Genomic DNA, 22,468 nt, shown 5'->3' on the forward strand with positions numbered 1-22,468 from the left:
AGGCTCCAGTTGGCCAGCCTGGCTTATGAAATGCAGATGACCTTTGTATAATTCTCTTTGAATTCGGTCTCTGCAACCCATAAGAGACCGTTAATATTGCTTCAGAGATGACGAGGTGCCAATCCTGCGATACTGCCAGGTAGTTCCTTTTATTCAAGGGTCACACACCGACATAGCTTCAGCCATTTTACAAGATTTTAGTCCAACTTTTGAAATTTTAGAAATAGCTATGAGGATATCTATCTATTTGATAAAAATATACACTGCGAGGTCTTCATTCCACCCCCACCCCCTGCCGCCCGCCACGGTCCTCACAGCCTCAGAGAAAAATAAATGAATTCTTTTTTTGTATGTAGCCTTATGAAGGGAGAATAAGAGGTAAAGAAGTATGCATGCATTTTCTCATTTACACTGGCACGTCAGACACACAGCCAGCAGGGACAATGGCAGTTCCCTGCTGCATTTTTTGAGGTTTAAATCTGAGCTAGTGCATCAGCAAGGACATTGTCCTGGGATGTGGATTATATAGGTTGAGTTGGGAAGATTCAAATCTGCCCTTATGGGAAGTCTATTAGTACCAAAGTTCTGAATTTTCTTTGTTGGGGATCAGGCATAAACAAAGATACTGGTTTCAGAACCCTGCCTGTTCAACTCCTGATTAAGTGTCCCTTAAAGGTCTGGAGGTTAACATTCGGCGTGAGTGATGGTCAAGCAGCTCTGGGATATCCACAGGGGAATGCTGAGCACTTACTCTGTGTGCCAAGCCTTTTGATCATAGGACTGAACTGCTCTTGTCCAGCTTAGTTTCTCCCTGACCACCTTGGTAACGTGGGTTCAGCTGTTCAAACCCAGCGACTGTGGTTAGGCTGATCGTCAGGAGATTCAGCTGTCTTGATGGCACTTTGGTCTCTTTTGGGGATGCCGGTTCAGTCTCTGGCTTGGGCATGGCACAACTGAGGTGTTTCAGCTTCTGTTGCCTAGGTGCTTTGGATTGGCACAGCAACAGGCAGGCAGTCTGCTCCTGAATTTGGGCCAACCTTTCTGGGCCTGGATGACAGGAAGATGGCCTTCTTGAAGGGGCCTCTCCCACATCCACACCAGGTAGGGCTACCGTGCTGTAGCTTGGTGGGTTTTATGGATCATTTTAAATGCAGAGAACAACCCAACAGGGTTGCCTTGCAATTCTGCATTTAGTTGGGTGTGTGTGGCATCCAATCTGGTTGGGATCCCTCTGCTGGTTAGTTGGGTGGGATGCTTCATGCCTTTTGGAATACTACTGCCCTGTGGTGGATGGTCAGTTCTTGCTGAACCTCTGGATGGTTTTTCAACTAAGTGAGGCATCACCATCACTCTTTCTGGGCTAATTTGGGAACTTTCCTGATCCCCATTTAAATTTGCCATAAAACGATTGGCTAAACCAATCATTGACATCCGAGCTGGGGCCTTTGACTTGGGAGTGGGTGCTCTTCTAACTTGTTCCATGTTCCCTGGAACACTTCTGCCCTCAAGTGGAGTTGTAGATCTGGCAATACTCCCTTTTGGCTTTTCAACTGCATGAGGCATCTCACTCCCTATCACCTCATCTGTTTGGGGTCTCCCATTGTCCCTCTTAAAATTTGGAAAGAAGGTTGCTGCCAACCATACTTCAGGCAATTCCTTAACCATTTCCTTTCCTGGTTTACTAACTTGCCTTCTTTTAGACTCTTTGACTATGTGAGGCATCTCTCTCACTGTCTCTTTCTCTGCCCTGTTTAATTCTGCGATTCTCTGTGAATCTATTTTAGAATCTATTGCCCTTCCTGGACCTTTTTTTTTAGCTTTACTGGCCTACCTTCAACCTTCCGACATTCGAGTAGCCCTCACTCAATATTTATGGGTGCTATTTCACTCTTTTGGGCCTCTGGAGCTTCACCAGCTTTCTGTTCTCCTGCAGTTTTCTGCTGGTTGATGTTGACCTCTTTTCTTTCCCTGGCTAACACCTTGCTGCCAGCCAAATCGATTCCTGTTATTGGTAGTTCAGGGACAACTCCTACCATTTCAAATCCTTAAACAAGGTCACACGCTAGGTTGATCTTATGGGGCGGGGGTTGCAAACACACATCCTCTTCCAGCTCCACTGATCAGTGCCTTGACCTTCAGCGAGGACTTGGAATGGGTGGGTAGAGGCGGTGGGCAGTAGGTTTAAGTTTCCCTTCAACATTTAAGGTGCTCACTCCTACCAATACCATCATGGTGAGATACATCTGCGACAGGTGGATTGATGAGGACAAGCACAAGTAGGATTTTCCCTCTTGTTGGTTCCCTCACCAACAGCTGCAGACCCAGTCTAGCAATCATATCCTTCAGGGCTCAATCAGTAGTGGTGCTACCGAACCATTCTTGGTGATTGTACTCCCCCAGCCGGAGTACGTTCTGCACCCTTGCCACCCTCAGTGTTTCTTCCAAGTGGCGTTCAAAATGGGAGGGGCAGAAGGTGATAAACAGCAGGAGGTTTCCTTGCCCATGTTTGACCTGATGCTATGAGACTTCATGGGGTCCAGAGTCAATGTTGAGGACTCCTGGGGCAATCCCTCCTGAATGTATACCATTGTGCTGCCACATGTGTTGGGTCTGTACTGTCGGTGGGACAGAGCACACTTGGGGGTGGTGATGTTGGTGTCTCAGACGTTATCTGTAAGGTATGATTTCATGAGTATGACTATGTTGGGATGTTGATGACTAATCCATTCTCCCAATTTTGACACAAATCACCAGATGTTAGTAAGGAGGACTTTGCAGGGTCAACAGAGCTGGGTGTGCTGTTGTTGTTTCCAGTGCCCAGGTCGATGCCCGGTGGCCCGTCCAGTTTCATTCTTGTTTGACTTTTCTGTAGCGGATTGATACAATTGAGTTGCTTGCTAGGCCATTTCAGAGAGTATTGCTGTGGGTCTGGAGTCGCATGTAGGCCAGACCAGGTAAGGATGGCAGATTTTCTTCCCTAAAGGGCATTAGTGAACCAGGTGGGTATTTACAATAATCGACTATGATTTCATGGTCACCATTACTGAGACTAGCTTTTAATTACAGATTTATTAATTGAATCACAGCTGCCGTGGTGGAATTTGAGCCCATGTCCCCAGAGCATTAGCCTGGGCCTTTGAATTTCTAATCCTGTGACATTAGCACGATGCTACCGCACCATAAGCTTTTGCCCAATACACACATTTCTCTCTCTCAACATACAAGCTTCATTTCAAAGGATACTCTTCCCCAGCAGAGGAGGTTCAATTGTACATTTTCAGCCACAGAATCAATGCTGTGCACACAGGTCATCAAAGCTAACTTAAATAAAATGTTGAACAATTTCATAAATGTTACGATGACTTACAGTATTTATTTACCCTTTCTGTTGGGAGTGGTTTCTTGAAACTTTTCCACATAACAGCTTTCAGTCGTTAACATCCTGCGGTTTGATGAGAAAGTCTCTGTGCACTGTCTCAAAATTGTGCTTGCTCTCAATAATTGTTCTATTTAAGACATCACCTGTGTCTTTCAATAATCTGTCATGCAGCCAATTGTCATTGCATCTGTTTATTACAGACCAATGGATTTGTCCAATATAAAGAGAAACATCAGAAAAGGGCTGATTCACACAACAGCAGAATTCCAACGGGATATTATGCTGATGTTCCAGAATGCAGTGATGTACAACAGCTCTGATCATGATGTTTATCACAAAACTGTGGAAATGCAGCGAGATGTCTTGGAACAGATCCAGGTATAATGCGTGGATCCTTCTCCTTACACTAACTTTTATCTAGGTTTCACTTATTTTAGAATAGAATTCAGGTAAAGCTGAGCAGCCAACTTGGAAGAACAACTTTGCCTTTTGGATCACTATGGTTACGTTGTAAGAAGCCATTAATACAGTGGACAGATTTGTGGCATGTTTGACTGATAGTATATTACAATGATTATTTTATGATGCAAAAGATGCAGAACTTGATTGTCAGCAGCTCATTTTATTTAACGACTTGGTGTGAAGTTTTGTGTATTTATAGTGAGGGATTTTCGTCCCAAGAAGTAAAATAATTTCCACTTAGGGTACAGGTATTAGCATCAAGCATGTCCAGATCATATATATATTAGTACATTACACGCAAAGCTTTCTCTATTCTTCCCAACAATGTGCCTGGAGTTCAACCTCAGAAGAACATCCCTTCCTGTACCAGTGTAATGTTTATTCATTTTCATTCTGTAGTTTCTTTAATTGAGATGACCAGTTTATGGCGGTAGGACCACAACCATACATTTACTTTCTTCACTTCGGAGAGTGGAACTGCATTCACATTTCTTTCTTGAGCTGGAAGAGCAAGGAAACATGTTCAGTTGTTGGCTTGTCCAAAAAGCCACGCTGATCTGCTGACATGTGATGTCATTCAAATGTGATCAGTTGGACAGTCAATTTTCAAATTCACGTCGTAGCCTTCCAACTTGTCGTGAAATGTCTGAGTGCATTACACTAGTACCCTTGCTGAAATGGAAGTATGCTATTTTGAATGAGCTTAAGGGTTCAAATTTGTGACCATTTATTCAGGAATTGAAAAGTTATCTGTTTGAACTACCTGACATACATAATGGCTTTGACCTCCTGTTTATGTGAAATTAATTACTTTAAACTGTTATTTTAAAATTTTGTTTTTCTATTAATCATAGCAAATTATGACGATACAGGTGCTAGTGAATGGGGCATTTTTTACTTTCTGCCCAAATTGTCCAAAATCAAACACTCCTGTGTTGAGTATGTTAAGGGTTAAGAAGCAGGACAAAATTCTTCCATTTTGCATCAATATTCTATGGATTAACCTACATCAGAATGCTTTATCTTCTGTTAGTATTGTTACATTTCCTATTTACACTCAATCATGATTATACCCAAAACAAAAACAGAATTACCTGGAAAAACTCAGTACCCTCTCTGTGAGAATGCCAATTAAGTGCCATGACCTCAGGATTGAGACTACTGACATAGCCAAGCAGAGATGGAGAGGTTGTATTCGAGACCAAGTCTGAGAGGTATAAGGACAATATTCTAAGATGCTAACTATTATATATTAAAAATGATGAGTGGTTTCAACATTATAGTGGTACTGCCATTTTTAAATGATGAACAGCAAGGAACAGTGAAGGTCCAAAGAGCTTCAGGGATCCACGTTCACTGATCAATAAAATTTAATAAGTACAAAAAATAATCAAAAAGGCAAACGAAATATTACCCTTTTTATCTAGAATATGAAGGGGAGGAAGTTTTGCTACGGCTATACAAAGCCTTGGTTACAAAGCCTCTGGAGTACTGTGTACAATTTTGGGCACCGTACCTTATAAACATGCTTGAGTGCAGTTGGATTCAGCAATGTTATCAGGACTCCAAGGGATAAATTAGAAGAGATGTTACGTAAACCTCTGCAAAAAGCAGTGTTAATGGCTTAATCAATGATTTTAAACCTAAGATTGATCATTTTTTTTTACTAGCCAAAGAAATTAAGGGATATGGGACCAAAACAGGTGAATGGACTTAGGTTACAGATCAGCCATGATCTCAAGTGACCCACTGCTATTCCCATGTATTATAATGTGAGGTGGTGCTGTGAGTGTAGCTTTACTCCATTAATATTACGTGACTGTCGATTAATTGAACTCAAATCCTTTTATGTCGATTGTAACTGCAGTATTTCATACTCACCACAGAATGGTGCTGAAGTAATGTATTTGCCAAAGAACAGCAGACATTTGCTCAAAAAGGGTCCATTGTTCTCACTTCACTGAGACTTAAGATTGCACTTACCCCTGTCCAATATCACAGGAGATCAACCAGTACTATTTAATTCCCTAAAATCCCATTCAGATAGACATGAAAAATCTCTATCATGCTTCCTTAGAGGAACAGAGGTGGGATATGCAGAATCTTTATCCTGCTTACTTATGAAATGGGGCTCTGTATATAAGAAATCTGCATCATTCTTGCCTGATCTACCAGTGTTTCAGAATCGGTAAAAGAAAATGTTAGCGATATAAATCCCGCACAAATAATATGTTTCTGTGCTCAGTTTACCCTTTTCCCAACACATTTTCCCTCTTTAGCTATTCCTCGATATTAACTGCTCACTGGATTTGTTCACAACTTTCTGCTGTGGAAATTTCCACGATAAACCAATTTCCATGGTGAACCAATTCATTCTCAACAACCAGAAGCCATGTTTGTGGTATTTTGTAACTAAATGAATCCACCCTCCTTAAACAGCGGCTGTGTTTTGGGGACAAGCAGCTCAGCTGTCAGAAGACAGGTTTGTGAGGAGACAGCTAAATGATTCACCTCAGTCGCTTACATTTGTTCTTGACCAGTGTCAGTTGAATGGAACAAAGGGGCCTAAAAGTAGAGAAGAGAAATTAAATGAAGCAGAGAAGTTGAATCAGGCACAAAATTAACGAGAATGTACCGCACTTGTGATACATTCCTGTCAGTCGTGCCTGATCCCTGCGCAGACCTGAATGCCTGCATATGTTGGGATCCATCCCATTATTGTAAAGAAGCTCTCTTGATTTTATTGATCTGTAATAGTAATTTTCCACCTTTTCCTGCATAGGATATATTGGAAGCAGTGGAGTTGGGTGACTTTAACAAAACCCTCAGTGGGTAAAAGCTTGCATCTAACAGAAAATCAAGGTAATGCTACAGTTTAGTGTAAAATGATTCTTTTATCATTTGTTTACCCATTCCTCCCACACTTGGTACTTCTGGAGGAATTTGCATAGATCGCTTTACTGCAGCAGAAGCTTTTTGTCAGGGAGAGGACTTGCAAATTATTTTTTGTTTAAGAGCTTTAAGAAAAAAGCAAATTTTCAGTTAAAAAAAAGACTGCAACATTGAGAGGAGCATTAGATTCATTAATGACCCAGCTATCTTTATTATTTTCTACAATGACTCGAGTTGGGGGGGGTGGGGAGGGGTTTAAGCAATATAAGGTACAGTTGTGTAATTATGTTACTGGATTAATAATCCAAAGAACAAGACTTCAATCCCATTTTAAGTTTGCATTCAGTTTAAAGAAAGTAAAGCCGGTGTCATTAAAATGACCCAAATGATTCACAAAGTCCTTTAGGGAAGACTTATCCTGTGACCTATACGTGACTTTAGTCCCAGACCAATGTAGTTTTCTTACTCTTTCATGGGATGTGGGTGTCGCTGGCATTACTAATTGCCCTTAAACTGAGTGGTTTACTAAGCCATTTCAGATGGCAGTTAAGAGTCATCCACATTACTGTGGATCTGGAGTCACATGTAGGCCAGACCAGGTAAGGATGGTAGATTTTCTTCCCTAAAGGACATAGTGAACCAGGATTGTTGCTGGAGCTTGGAGTGAAGGTGGGTAAGGTGGGCTTGCTGGGGTTAGTCTGGGAGGTCCCAGGGAGAGAGGTTAGTATTTAGATCAGGCAGGTATCTTCACCCTTGGATGGCCCATGCCTCCAGCAGGCTTTTTTTTTTGGCTCTTAACTGCTCCCTGAAACAAGTCACTCTGTTATATCAAATTGCTGATAGTGGCTCAAAGAAGTGGTTCAAGGTAACCAGGGATGGATATTGAATGCTGGTGAACAATGTCCACATCCTAAAAATGAATGAATGTCTTCTCTGAAGATGTAATAAAACAACATACCTATTATTATGGGTATACTTCTGTTAATTTGAGCCCATTGTGAGGTGGCTGCTTTGAATATGTGCTTAAGAGAGGGGATAATTAGTTTGGTTGACAGGCCTGTTGGTGAATCAATGAACTGGGAAGAAGTTGGAAGCTCCATCGTTTCATATTCTGTGAAGAGAGAGAGAAAAGAGACACTTGGACAGGCAGTTAGGATCCTGGGTCTGAGTCTGGAAGCTAAAATAAAGATGATCATTTTTTGTAGCTAGAATTTACCTAGAAAGAAACCTAATGCCAAAAACAAGCCCAGGAAAGAAATAGGGCAGACAGTTTATTTCTTTTCTAAGAAAGGAAGTGAATTGAAGAGGTACACCATGAAGAAACATGCAAAGTTGCAATATACAGTTCGGATCACAATTCCATTGGTAATGCCCTGGGTTGTGATCTTGTATAACAAAAGTGGGCAGTATTGGCACACAGCTAAATCTAAGAATCTCGGTCCACGTATGGGAGTGAATAGCATCCAAGAAAATATTGAAAGCGTTTGCAAAAATTGTAACATCTCTTGATGCTTACAGGCTGCGGCTATTTAAGGTGTCCATTTGGGGTGCTTTTATTGAACTTTCCTGCCTACTTCCAAACAGTTTATACTCTGCACATGCTATGCGTGATGTTACATCATTCTTATGTGGGGTATAACCTTTATTTGGAAAGAAAATGATTATTAGACTGAAGACAATAATGTAGTTTTTAGTAGCTTTCTGACATTTTGTACATTTAGCAAACAATGTGGGTGTAGGCATACAGTTTTGATTTGGATCCATTTATGTGTACTTTATTATTTGACTTTTGTGGGTATCTTTTTTTTCCATGTTGACTATATTTGCACCTCTAAATTATTGTATCACTAATAGTGTCGTAACACAATTGTTGAAGGCCTGTAATGCCAGAAACGTCCCATTTGTAGGTAAAATAATGCTAGTATTTCAGATCAAATGTATCTTTAAATAAACTAACTTGACCTTTCTTTTTTTACAGTATTTCTGCTGTTGGAGATGATTGAAAATGAATGTTTTCGTCTGGTTTCTCATTGCAGCCTTACTGCAGTGTTTTTCAATTCAGTTCTAAAAGTTGTAGCTGTTACATTAAATGGTAAATAACATGGGAGAAGGGACAGCAATCACTGTATACAAGTTATTACAAGTTGGAGAAGAGCCACAGGAATGCAGACAGTTGTTAGTCTACGGGGCACATTCCTCACACCAAAAAGGAAAATATGTTTTTTTGCTTTTTTTCAAAAGAAGTTTTTGTAGTTCCTGTGTTTAGTTCAATTTCCTAAAGTTTATTGACTGATATCTCACAGTTGAACTTTATTCACAATTTGTCAATAAAGTCTAATAACATGATTTTACTTTGTACAAAGTATAACTTATTTTCAAATGTTCTTGCTCCCTTTGCTCACGCCATTCTGTATTCACCTTGTCTTCTCAAAATAATAGGACTGTTGGGCTTAAAAAATATATTTCCCAATCTTTTTCCTTGCAGTCTTCCCTATATTCCTTTCAATTTAATATTAGAGCCCAGAAGTTACATTTATATTCTCATTCTGTAACACAAGGGGTTGTTTCTTTTACTGCTATGAATAAGCAATTTAATGAAAACATTCACAAAACACGATAAATGAAACCTTTAATCAATATCAAACTAAACTAAATATTAAGAGTTCAGAGTTAAGAGTCCAGATCTATTTATACAAAACTTTTCCAAAGCTAACTCAAGGCTGCAGCAAACTGTTAGAAACTGAGATTTGCAAACAAACATATGGATCTGTTTTCAAGTGGCTAATCTTTTAGTTTGAGGAAATTTCTGGGAACTGTGTTGGAAAACTGAGTAGGCAAAATACAGAAAAAGAAGCAAATGTAAAAGACAAAAGAAACACAGAGAGCACAAGTACTGGTGGGATGAGCGGTGGCCAAATCCCTACATGGAGAGGCATTGAATGCAAGCTGTATGCTTCCCATCGTCAGGGAGAGTCTTCATTAGGTTGTGCTGCTGCTACTGAAAGTTGTCAGTTTCATAATGGAATTGATAGACAACTGGCCCTAACTTACCAACAATAACCACTCAACATCAACCACCAAGAAGGGCAAGATGAAGGGAGAGGAGGGACCAATTATTAAATTCTTAGGAAACTCCAGAGGTGAATATACAGGGACAGGATGATAAAACCTTTGCTGAAGATGCACTGGCTGAGTTGAGACATTTTGGAATAAAACCAAACAAGAACAGTCCCACAAAAGAGGTGCCAAAGGATGATACAGTCAACTGGATTGAATGCCAAACAGATGGCAAGGAGGGTTAGTGCACCATAGACAGACTGGATATAATTTTAACAAGGGCATTCTGAAATAGCAGTGAAGCCAGATTGAAGGGATTTGAATGGAGAGATGGGCACAGAATTGGGAAGCGACACCTTGTAGGAGACAAAAAAGTGGAACTGTAGTTGGGAGGATATAGAGATTTTTGAAGGTGTTGTGGAATATCTAAAAGACACTCGACACAGAGTCAACTGTAGGTAGGGTCAAGCAGCAGTTTTATTCAGTACATGTGTGCATATGGGAAGTGACCTTTACACAGTTTCTTTCAATTTTTTATATGTATATATATCTTTGGATAACTCATCATTAACTCAATGTTTTTATCTTGTATGTCTAATTCGTTACATCCTTAATTATGAATGAGTTTACAAGATAAACATGAAATGACCTATTCATTACCACTGCAGTTAGAGGGATTTGTAAAACAAACACAGAATGACCTGATCTTTAGCACAAACAATGTTCACAGTTTATTCCAAAACATGAACTTTGCTTATATATCCTGATGTTTTGCTGCTGTGCCAGGTGATCAGCATATCTCAGCTTTACCCTGAGGTTAAGAAATTCAGTTTATTCATAGACTATTCATCAATTATTTTATCCTGACCCAAAGGTCACACTTCTTTAGTTTATGAATTGACCCGTAGGCCAGTCATCAGCTTCCTGGCCTGGCCAAAAGGTCATATTCATTCTAATCTTTTTAAACTGCAGACACTTTTAAAACTTATATCTGCAACTTGGCCAAGCCTGGGTGATCCCATAATGCATCCTGAGATGCCACTTCAGTAACATCTAGCACCAGTACAGTCAGACACTCAGAAGGTATTTGGAAAAACTTACATTTCTCTCTCCCCACAACACCAAAGTTTTTATTTTTAGGTGACCGCACGAGGCAAGACTGTTTCAGCTTTTTTCATATACACAATACAATCAGTTTATATTATCTGGCATCATGCGCTGGGAATGGATGGTGCTACTGATTAAAAACGCCGGTTACTTAAGAGTTCCATGATTTCAAGTTCAACCATTCAGTAAGCTCCAGGGTGATCTTGTGGTGATGCAGGTTGAGGTCTTGAGAGGAATGGGAGCGGAGCACACAAATTTAGTGGGCAGCACCAAGGAACATAGTGCTGTAGAAGCAGAGCAGTTGAGGGGGTGGGGTTGAGACTGGAGCAATGTCTGAGGGCAGGCCGCGGATAACAGTGAGTTTGACCATTTTTAGTGGTTGTGAGAGTGAGACCACTTTAGTGTAATCATTTTTGAAAGTTAATTGTGGGGTGGTGCCAGACTGAAGGTTCACCTAGGGTGTCAAATACAAGACAATTCCTATCCATATATATATAAAAAACAAAAAACTGCAGATGCTGGAAATCCAAAACAAAAACAGAATTACCTGGAAAAACTCAGCAGATCTGGCAGCATCGGCGGAGAAGAACAAAGTTGACGTTTCGAGTCCTCATGACCTTTCAACAGAACTAAGTGAAAATAGGAGAGGGGTGAAATATAAGCTGGTTTAAGGTGGGGGGGGTGGTGTGGTTGTAGGGACAAGCAAGCAGTGATAGGAGCAGATATTCAAAAGATGTCACAGACAAAAGAACAAAGAGGTGTTGAAGGTGGTGATATTATCTAAAAGAATGTGCTAATTAAGAGTGGATGGCAGGACACGCAAGGTACAGCTCTAGTGGGAGTGGGGTGAAATAAGAGTTAAAGGGGATAAAAGGTATAGATTTAAAAATAATGGAAATAGGAGGGAAAAGAAAAATCTATATAAATTATTGGAAAAAACAAAAGGGAGGGGGAAGAAATGGAAAGGGGGTGGGGATGGAGGAGGGAGTTCCAAGATCTATTCCTATCCAAGTGTGCTAAGATTGGCAGTCCTCAGAATTTAGGGTGCAGAGGTGAGATCTACCAGGAAGAAACATATGGGAAATGGTAATTGGTCAGGATGAAGGCATTTAAGGTGGAAGTGGGAGAGCTGTGAATCAAGCCAGCAAAAGAAATATCGCTTTGATGGTGTGGGAGGCGAGTGTGCCAAAGAATTTACTTTGATCTTTATCAATTTACTTTGAGCTCTCAATGTCAACATTAAAGATATCTAATCTGGAGTTGCGTTGATAGACACTAAACTGCTGACAGTTAGTTCAAATCCAGGCCACGCTAATGGCATGGAAGCCTTATTTATCAGCTGGCAGTAAATATCTGCCATTAAATGAATCTGAGTTGTAAGAACCAGTATTTTGAGCATTGGGACCAGTGCAGCCACTAGGTAAACCAGACGATTGCCTAGCGCAGCAAAAAACTGAATGAACTATTCATGAAGCTACATAAGTAAACAAACAGGCTTCAGCAGTGGAAACGCAAGGTTTGTATCTACTGATATATATCTACATACACTGACACATATATAGATTTCCATGTTTTGTTAGCAGCTAGATATAGTTTAAGTGAGTTGTATTTGTGGGTTTTAGGAATAAGCTATAGCTTTAAGTTTATTAAGTTATGTATTTTATTTTGTGGGTTAAAAGGGTGAAACTCGGGTCAAGTTTCACTTCAAAGAATGTTGCCTACAAGTCTGTAGGTTTGTTTGTATACTTGCATTTTAATGAGGTTCACAACTCCTGAATTACCTGGAAAAACTCGGCAGCTCTGGGCAGCATCGGCGGAGAAGAAAAAAGGGTTGACGTTTCGACTCCTCGTGACCCTTCCTCAGTTCTGCGGAAGGGTCACGAGGGCTGGAAACGTCAACTCTTTTTCTTCTCCGCCGATGCTGCCCAGACCTGCTGAGTTTTTCCAGGTAATTCTGTTTTTTGTTTCAGAAAAACTGGGCTGTTGCCTAGCAACCCCAGTGGTGGGGGGCGGGGGGGGGGGTGGTGTGGAGATGATGGGGGCCACAGAGAAACAGAAAGCAGTTTGAGTTCAGTTGGTGAGTATGCTCCAAGGTGAAGGGAGCAGAGTAATCCTCTCTAGCTGGGACATACTGGCAGGTTGCTGAGGAAAACAAGTCTAAGAATCTTAAAAGGATTTTCTAATGTACCTGTGATTTTTTTTTTTAATCCAGGATTGCACATAGCAATTCCTGGAGACTGCCAGGCCAATCCTGGAGAGTTGGCAACCCTTCCAGTCGAAGTGTCCCTTATTTTATTTTCCTCATAGTTGTTGGGCCCGTCGGACACTCGCGCTCCGGCTCCTTCTATTTGAGACCAGCGCCATTTCGCCGTCGCCATGGCTCCCGAGCACCGCCACCCCCCCGGCTTTCCTTTTGATTGACAGATCGGACGGTGCGAAGAGGGGGAGGAGGAGGAGGAGGGTCCCCGCCGACGTCACTTCCCGGAAGTGCGTGCCTGTCTTCCGGTAGCCCGGATGTCCGGCGGGCTTCCCCCCCCCACCTCCCTCTCTGCCTGTCCGCCTGGTTGCCATGAGGTGATTGTGCACGGTGCTTCTTCAGAGAGACCGGGAGAGAATGAAGTCCCCCAAGTCCCCCAAGATAAAGAAGGAGAAGGTGGACCGGGTGGAGTATGAGGAGACGGAGAAAACCTACGAGGAACTGGTGGGGAGCGTCAATGCGATTGCCCAGCCGCTGGCCTCCAGGAAACTGAGCAAGAAGCTGTACAAATGCGTGAAGAAAGGTCAAGATGGGAATTTACAGTTAGAGGGGAGTGGGGGGTTGGGGGTTGGGGAGGGGCATTAGGGGAGGGTGGTTGGGGTGGGGTAGGGGGTCTGGGATGGGGGTTTGGGGCTGGTAGGTTTAGGGGAGGGGGTTTGGGGGGGATTAGGGGAGGGTGTTTGGGGTGGGGGTTTGGGGCTGGTAGGTTTAGGGGAGGGGGATTAGGGGAGGGTGGTTGGGGTGGGGTAGGGGGTCTGGGATGGGGGTTTGGGGCTGGTAGGTTTAGGGGAGGGGGTTTGGGGGGGATTAGGGGAGGGTGTTTGGGGTGGGGGTTTGGGGCTGGTAGGTTTAGGGGAGGGGGATTAGGGGAGGGTGTTTGGGGTGGGGGAGGGGGTTTGGGGGTGGTGGGTTTAGGAGAGGGGGTTTGGGGGTGGGTGTTTAAGGGGAGGGGTTTGGGTGGGTGTTTGAGGATAGGGGTTTGGGGGTTTAGGGAAGGGGGTGGGGGAGGGGAACTGGGTGAAAACTGTTTCCGAAAACATGGGGCCCAGGTCAAACCAGAGTTAAGTTGCAAATGTCAGCAGGTCTGACAGCATCTGCGGGGAGGAAGACACTTAACGTTTCGAGTCTGTGGACTCTTCATCTGGACTCGAAACATTAACTCTTGTCTCCCTCTCTACAGATGCTGCCAGACCTGCTGAGCTTTTCCAGCTATTTTTGTTTTTGTTTCGGATTTCCAGCATCCGCAGTATTTTGCTTTTATCTTAAGTTGCACATCTGTTGTCTGCAACAAACACAATAAGACTGTTAGCATTCAATTTTTTTTCTTTATTCTTTCATGGGTTGTGGGCATCCCTGGCAAGGCCAGTCTTTGTCGCCCATCCCTAATTGCCCTCGAACTGATAGGCCTTCTAGGCCATTTCAGAGGGCAGTTGAGTGTCAACTACGTTGTTGTGGATCTGGGGCCACATGTAGACCAGACTGGGAAAGGACGGCAGATTTCCTTCCCTAAAGGACATGAGTGAACCAATCAATAATACAACAATCGATAATAGTCACTATTACTGAGACTAGCTTTATATTCCATATTTATTAATTGAATTTAAATTCCACCAGCTGCTGTGGTGGGATTTGAACCCATGGTCCCAGGGCATTAGCCTGCACCTCTGGATTACCACTCAATGACATTACCATTACCCACCATCCATCTTCTCCCCCCCCGCCCCAAAAAAAGTGTTTAATTTGTTATCATGAGCAAAAACAAAAAGTGTTGGAAAAAAAACTCAGGTCTGGCAGCATCTGTGGAGGGAAAAATACAGTCAATGTTTCGGGTCCACTATGACACTTCTTCAGAACTGAGGAGAGATAAAAATGTGATGGGTTTGATGTTGTTGAATCCTCCTTCCAGCTTTTTCAACAGCATTACACCCATCATGGTTCTATCTCACCTGAGTTCCTGAGATGCTCCTATCCCTCAGATGCTTCCAGAGCTGCTGAGCTTTTTCCAGCACTTTTGTTTTTTATTTCTGATTTCCAGAGTCTGCAGTATTTTCTTTTAATTTATGATGAGTTGTAATCTGTAAGCAGATCTACTAAACAAGTTGAATAAACTCATTATCTCAGCATGCCACAAATGACCTTGGACATGCTCAATTACACTACAGCTGATCCTTCTCATGTGCAGCTTCAGTGACCAGCACAACCACACCACCAATGTTGGCACAAGGCTCTTGTATGTTATTGAAGTACAACAGGTGCCAAATGTGACTACCCTAATGCCTGACTGCAGCCTGTTTTAATGGATGCAGTTCACAAAACAGATTTGTGCCCATTCTGATTTCCCCGTTGAAGCTCGTCAGCCTAATTTGAAATGGATGTAAGAATGCTCGCACAGAAAATGAGCCTCCATATTCCCAACTCAGACACCTGTGGACATACAGAAAATAGTGCAGATACAGTGAAAATAAAAAAGTGAGTCATTCAAAGGTTAATATAAGGCATAGTTAAATACAGCTGCAGTTTAGTAGTAAATATTGTTTATATGTTCCATGCTGTCTAACATTGAGTTCAGTAATTTCAGAATATAATCACTGTACCCATTTGTTCAGTTCAGCAGCTTGTGGTAATGATCCTGCCTTTGCTGCTGATGGATCCGCTTGATCCATCTTTTGTTTCTTTACTTGTTGCATTACCACCCCTTTTGCCTTGCACAAACATCCCATTTGTGATTTAATTTCGCCTGCATTTCAACCTTATCACAGACTTCCCCTTTTGTTCTTCCTCTGCCCTTCCTTTTCCTGTGTGTACTTGCTTAAAACCTGTTACATCTCTAACTTCTAATTTTAATGAAAGGTCACAGACCTAAAACATTAATTCTGTATCTGTCTCCTCAGATGCTGCCTGACCTATCTCTTCAACTTAGTTTTACAGAAGCAATTACCACAAATGGGGCAACTTCTAATCTTGCTGAGTTAATGATTTGTATTCGCAGCTTTGCTCCAAAAGAAAGTAAATGTTGGAGAGAGTACAATTGTTGTACATTGCTTGGAGACTTCAGAATATTTAATCACAACTTGCTCCATTAATTTCCATTTTCATCTGTAGCTGCAAAAGTGAAGCAGATACGCCGTGGAGTGAAGGAAGTTCAGAAATTCATCAACAAAGGGGAGAAGGGGTGAGTGACGTATCCATTCTCCAGTACAACACAAAGAGTAATTACTTGAAACAGTTTATTTTATAAAGAAGTAAATGCAGTATGTTAGAACCCAAGCATACTGTGCTACGAAGTAGCAGTTGTGGATTTGTGAATAATCCTCCACAGGTCCAGTTGCCCACTTGAGCCATGTGGTTTTGGGACCGTAGCTAGTAACAGTTGCCCACTCCGCACAGGAAGGGAATGAGCAAGGGATTCAGTTTGGTTGATGTTTGCATATCTTATTGGTATGCCTCAGACATTGACCTGCCATAAGGCTGGGGAACAGTGAGGTAAAGGAAAACTAGTAATACTTGGTCCACATATTGAAATGTTTTGTTTCATCATGCTAATTATGAAGATAATGTTACAGTGGTTTGATACAGCTGAGTAGCTTGCATAGGCCATTACAAAAGACAGTTAAGAGTCAACCACCTTGCTGTGGCTCTAGAGTCACTTGTAGGCCAGACCCAGTGATGATGGTTTTCCTTTCCTAAAGGACATTAGTGAACCTGATGAGTATTCAGTAGTTACATGGACACCATTACTGAGACTAGCTTTTTTAAAATTCTGGTTTTATTTAATTGAATTGAAAATCCCACAGCTGCCATAATGGGATTTGAACCCAAGCCTCTAGATTGCTAATCTAATGACATTACCAATATGCTACTGTTCCCCACATCCTGACTGTAGCCTGACTGAAGACATGTGCTCCAGAACCAGCCGCAAGCCTAGCCAAGCTGTTCCAGTGCAGTTACAACACTGACATCTACCCGACAATGAGGAAAATTGCCCACGTATGTCCTCTGTACAAAAGTGGACAAATCCAAACCGTTAAGCTACCACCCCATCGGTCTCCTGCCAGACTCAGCTCCAGACCTCATTACAGCCTTGGTCCAAACACAGACAAAAAGCTGAATTCTAGAGGTGATGCCCTTGACATCAAGGCAGCATTTGACCAAGTGTGGCATCAAAGAGCCCTATTCAATGGGAATCAGGGAAAATGCACTACTGTATGGAGCCTATTTAGATGGTTGTGGTGTCGGAGGCCAATCATCTCAGTCCCAGGTCATTGCTGCATGAGTTGCTTGGGGTAATGTCCTAGATCCAACCATCTTCAGCTGCTTCATCAATGTCCTGTCCTCCATCATATGGTCAGAATTGGGGATGCTCGCTAATGATTGCATTGTTCAACACCATTCACAACTCCTCAGATTCTAAAGCAGTCTGTGACCACTTGCCTGGACCTGGACAATATTCAGTCTTGGGCTGATAAGCGATAAGTAACATTCAAGCCACACAACTGCCAAGCAACGACCGTCACCAGCAAGGAATCTAACCATCTCCCCTTGACGTTCAATGGCATTACCATCACTGAATCCGCCTCCATCAACATCATGGGGGTTACCATTGATCAGAAACTTAACTGGCGCAACCATATAAATACTGCAGCTAAAGTTCAGGTCAAAGGCTGGGAATTTTGCGGTGAGTAACTCACCACCTGACACCCCAAAGCCTGTCTACCATCTGCAGTTGCCTGGATGAGTGCAGCTCCAACAACACTCAAGAAGCTTGACACCATCCAGGACAAAACAGCCCGCTTGACTCTTGATTGGCACCCCGTCCCCATGCACAATGGCAACAGTGTGTACCATCGCTGCACTGCTGTAACTTGCTAAGGCTCCTTCGACAGTATCTTTCAGTCTGTAATCTCTGCCACCTAGAAAGACAAGGATAGCAGATGCACGGGGACACCAACATCTGAAAGTTCCCCTGCAAGTCACAGACCATTGTGACTTGGAACTATATTACTGTTCCTTTGCTGTTGCTGGGTGAGAAACCTAGAACCCCCTTCCTAATAGCATTGTGGGTAGACCTACACCTCATGGACTGCAGCAGTTCAGGAAGGCAATTCACTGCCACCATCTCAAGGGCAATTAGGCAAATGCCGGCTTTGACAACAATGCTCAGATCCCATGAAAGAGTAGTTTTAAAAAATCAGACTTGTATTTGTAGGACACTGAATTTATAACACCTTGGGCACAAAAAGCCTTGCTAGTCACAGGGCCAGCCTCCAGTTTTCTATATTTGACCTGCATATTATCTTTAACCTGAACTCTCTTACTGTATCTTACTGTCTTCCTTATCATTTCTTCTATCCCCATCATCTTGATTTGTCAAACCTGGATTATTGATTAAATATGAATTTTTGAATGAAGCAAAATCCTCTTCCATGTGTTCCTTTAATGATTTGCTGTACACTTTAGCTCTCTTTATGAACCAGTTTGAAAAAGCAAATGTCTCAAAATGCGCTGATAACTTGATGAATTTGTGATAACGCTGCAGGCCCATTATATAAAGAATGGAGCAGAAAGCTAAAGCAATGTTGAGAAAACTTGTTCTTTACTCTTTATGGTTTGGTATTGTGCTGATGTTGTGTCTCTCTGGTTGCAGGATTGTCATATTGGCTGGTGATACTCTGCCGATTGATGTTTACAGCCACCTACCAATCTTGTGTGAAGATAACAACCTTCCTTATGCTTATATCCCTTCCAAAATGGTACGGTTTTACTTGATTTGTTTTATATTACAAAGAAAAATTCCAATACTTGTTTCTGCAGGATACCATAGTGAAAATTTTCCTGATAGCTTTGGATGACATTGGATGAAGCTAATAAAGGAAAAAAAATGGAAACCTGAAACAATAAAATAGATTGGATGATGCTGCTTGATGTTAGGAGAAATTGCGATGGCGTTCTTCTCACTTCAAGTGAACATTAGTCCATTGGTTCGACAAGGTGTAAAAGTTATATTATATATTGGAGGCATTGAATTGACAAAAAGAAAATCGCTTTTTTCTTCAGCCTGCTGAGTCAACGCATTTGGGTATTCTAATTATCACATTGGGTTGTCTCCGATTTGCAGTTTGCACAGATGTGACTGGATTATAAAGGGCTTGAATGGTAATGTTTGTTCTTATTTTGTGAAGGATCTGGGAGCTGCTGCAGGATCCAAAAGGCCAACGTGTGCGATACTGATCAAACCTCATGAAGAGTACCAGGAAGCTTACACTGAGTGCTTAGATGAGGTGCAGTCACTAAACCTTCCTGTATGAAGAAAGACTTCAACAAGACTCTTAACCATCTGCGATGGACATTGAATATGTTGTCACAATATGCTGCACTGGATGAATGATATCTGTGAAATGGATAGTTTCTTCCTGCCAGTTGCAGAATTAGTTATTTTCAATGCTTATTAAGTTTTTTTTTATATCTGAAAAAGAAAGTTGCCTGTTTTCTTTGAGTTCTGAGGGTTGTTCACTTGGCTTAGGACAATGTCAATGAAACTAAAAATCCTGGGGCTAATATTTTGGTTTGGGTGAACATTGGATGGGTGAAGATGATTGTGTTGTTTGTCTGATAGCATCAACAAGAGCCACAAACCATTTCAGTGATTTGGTCTCGCCTAGTAATTTTGGTGAGTTACTAGTGCTTCAACAAGGCTGATCTGCAGCTCAGCTTTCTTGAGGTGGGGGAAATTTGCAGAGCCACACTATCAGTATTCCTTTAAAGGGGTAACAATCCTGAGGGGTGGAAAACTCTGAGCAACCAGCAGCAGGCAAGAGGAGTTGCATTACTCCTGGCCTATCCCCCTTATAAAGAGTGACACTTTTTTGTTGCTGTTTTTGGAACCGCCTTCACTGGTTCCTTTAAGGAGAGGGCCTGACTGCTGTATATTCAGTGCCATTGGAGTTCAACAAATGGTTTGGAACCCCCAGCTCCTGTTTATTGTTCTTGTATATCGCAAAAGAATCTCATTTTTTTGTGAGATAACATAAAATACCATTCAGATTAATGTGTTCACTTTAAAACGAGTGAGGGTGTTTCAATATGTGTCATGGCCTAGTGGCAAGAATCATAAATATTTCCAATTCATCTGTCCAGCTTGTCAGGTTATGTAAAATCCACTTGGAAATTTCTCTTGTACAAGTTAGATCAAGAGTCTCACTTTTGTACTGGCTACAGCGATTTGGTAAATATTTTTATCCTTTGTACAAAGTTTGCAAAAGGCTTTAATAAAAGAAAGTGATTAATATTTGTTTTTTTTTCAAACACTGTAAGCAAATGACCCATTTAGTCTATTTCATTTGGAGTTATACTGTATTTTTGTACGGCGTGACTTATTTTCAATTTTTTTTGTGCTTGGGGATGTATGGGTTGTGGAACAGCAATAACTTGTATATATGTAGCACTTAACACAAAAAAACTACTTTTTCATGGGCATAAGAGAATATACTAGGAAGAAAGATTTAAAGCTTGGTCAGAGGTGTGGAAATTATAGGGTTTTGACAGGGAGAGAGAACTTGAGAGATGGGGATTTAGGTAGAGAATTCCCAAAGTGTGGGGACCAGGCAGCTTCCAGTGATGTGAAGGGATACACCACAATCTGACGTGGAAACTCTTAACTTCCTGTAGCAAGTTTGTATCTACTATGCAAGTGCAGGAACTTCATGCTACTCAATGCATTTGAAATGTTGAGTCAGAAGGTGAGATGTCATTTCTGTGACTAATGGCAGAGAGGTGTATATTGAACAGCAACCTTTGCAATTAATCACATCTGACCTTGCCTGAATTTGCTGTGATTTGTGCATAAATATTGACTGCCATTAATCTATCCATTATTTTGACAAATTCTGGCCCAGTGGTTTTGATCTAATGTCTACTTGAAGGAAGCTTCAGCGCATCCAAGACTGGATGTCAAACAAGCAATCTTGACAATATGGGCATTAGAGAACTCAAAAGGAAGTGAAGTAAAACTGGATGTGGTACCTGGCATGTCTTTGGATGAGGTGGTGAGGGACAGCATGTAGATAAGAAGTAGGACAGGACTGAAGAGTGATTCTTTGGGACTCCAGAAGTAAATATGTAGGGTGGGGGATGAGAAGCCATTGTAGAAGATCCTCTTACTACAGCTGCCATAACTAAGAGTGGAACAAGTCAAGGGCTGTGTCATTCAGCTGGACAATGGAGATGAGGCATTGAAAGAGGATGATGTGGTCAACCATGTTAAAGGCTATAGATAGGTTGAGGGATAATGCACCACATTCACAGAGGATGTCATTTGGGACTTTGATTCAGATTACTTTAGTGCTGACACAGGAGCAGAAACTTGACTGGAGAGGTTCAAACATGGAAGGGGCATGGATTTAGGAGACAACAGCATATTCAAACATGCTGGAGAGGAATGGGAGTTTGAGGATTGGGTGATAGTTTGCAAATACAAGTATGTTTGGTTTTTTGAGAAGAGGTGTAATAGATTGAAAAGGGCATGGGACAGTGCCTAAGGAGCGGGAACTATTTATTATAGCAACTAACATGATTGGTAAAGGAGGTCCAGTGGGAATGGGGTCAAGAGAGCAGAGATGGGCCTTGTGGGCAAGATGAGGTTAGAGAGGAAATGGGAGGTAAACTGGAGAAAAATGCATTTAGATAAAGAGAAAGGGATGCAGCTGAACGAATGTTCATAATCCAGTCCATGAGCTTGCAGTTTGGAGTAATGGAGGGGGGTATAAGGAGACACTTGGAAGTGGAGGAAAAATAGTTTTGGTTGGGTGTGCCTTAAAATGAATCAGAATAAACCTGATGCCACCTGAGTTTCCAGCATTTACTGTTCTGTTCATCTTACTCCCTTGGCTCCCACACTAGCTGATACTATTAATGGTTCTTTGGACTTAAGGAAGCAAAGGGAGAGGTCATACCAAGGGGAGCAGTATGGTTTACTGGGGGAAAGGACATCAAAGATGGAGGTGAGGGTGTGGTTGAGCAGGTTGGTCACTCCAGAAATGTGGACAGGGAAGAAGACTAAAATAACAAAATGCTGGAAAAACTGATCAGGTCTGGCAGCATCTGTGAAGAGAGAGAAACAGTTAATATTTTGAGACCATATGATTCAGCCCTCTGAAGAAGCCACACAGACTCAAAACATTAACTCTCTCTCCCCACAGATGCTGCCAGATCTGCTGAGGTTTTACAGCATTTTCTGTTTTTATTTCAGATTTCCTGCATCTGCAGTATTTTGTTTATTGGGTGGGGGGGTGGGGGGGGGGGAAGCTGGGAGTTGTCAG

General features: G+C 41.9%; 2 protein-coding genes across 4 annotated transcripts in view; both read left to right on the forward strand.

Annotated features, from left to right (window-relative positions):
* The window catches only part of brd8a (bromodomain containing 8a), an 87,825-nt gene extending 78,746 nt beyond the window's left edge, over positions 1-9,079 (forward strand). The window contains exons 29-31 of one of the 3 annotated variants that reach the window (XM_041206304.1): positions 3,580-3,757; positions 6,624-6,703; positions 8,712-9,079. In XM_041206304.1, the coding sequence (XP_041062238.1) occupies positions 3,580-3,757; positions 6,624-6,677 (232 nt within the window). In that variant the 3' untranslated portion in view covers positions 6,678-6,703; positions 8,712-9,079. Of the gene's footprint in view, positions 1-3,579; positions 3,758-6,623; positions 6,704-8,711 lie in introns of those variants that run through there. The other 2 variants (XR_005945296.1, XM_041206305.1) reach the window with 2 other exon arrangements.
* A 4,306-nt stretch (positions 9,080-13,385) lies between these two features.
* Positions 13,386-20,437, forward strand: nhp2 (NHP2 ribonucleoprotein homolog (yeast)). Its single transcript, XM_041205673.1, has 4 exons — positions 13,386-13,677; positions 16,257-16,326; positions 18,799-18,904; positions 19,334-20,437. The coding sequence occupies exons 1-4, from the start codon at positions 13,512-13,514 to the stop codon at positions 19,457-19,459; spliced, it is 468 nt and encodes a 155-aa protein (XP_041061607.1). The 5' UTR covers positions 13,386-13,511; the 3' UTR covers positions 19,460-20,437.
* The last annotated feature ends 2,031 nt before the right edge of the window (positions 20,438-22,468 follow it).

Source organism: Carcharodon carcharias, chromosome 15 (genome assembly GCF_017639515.1).
Source record: "Carcharodon carcharias isolate sCarCar2 chromosome 15, sCarCar2.pri, whole genome shotgun sequence".
Lineage (NCBI taxonomy): Eukaryota > Metazoa > Chordata > Chondrichthyes > Lamniformes > Lamnidae > Carcharodon > Carcharodon carcharias.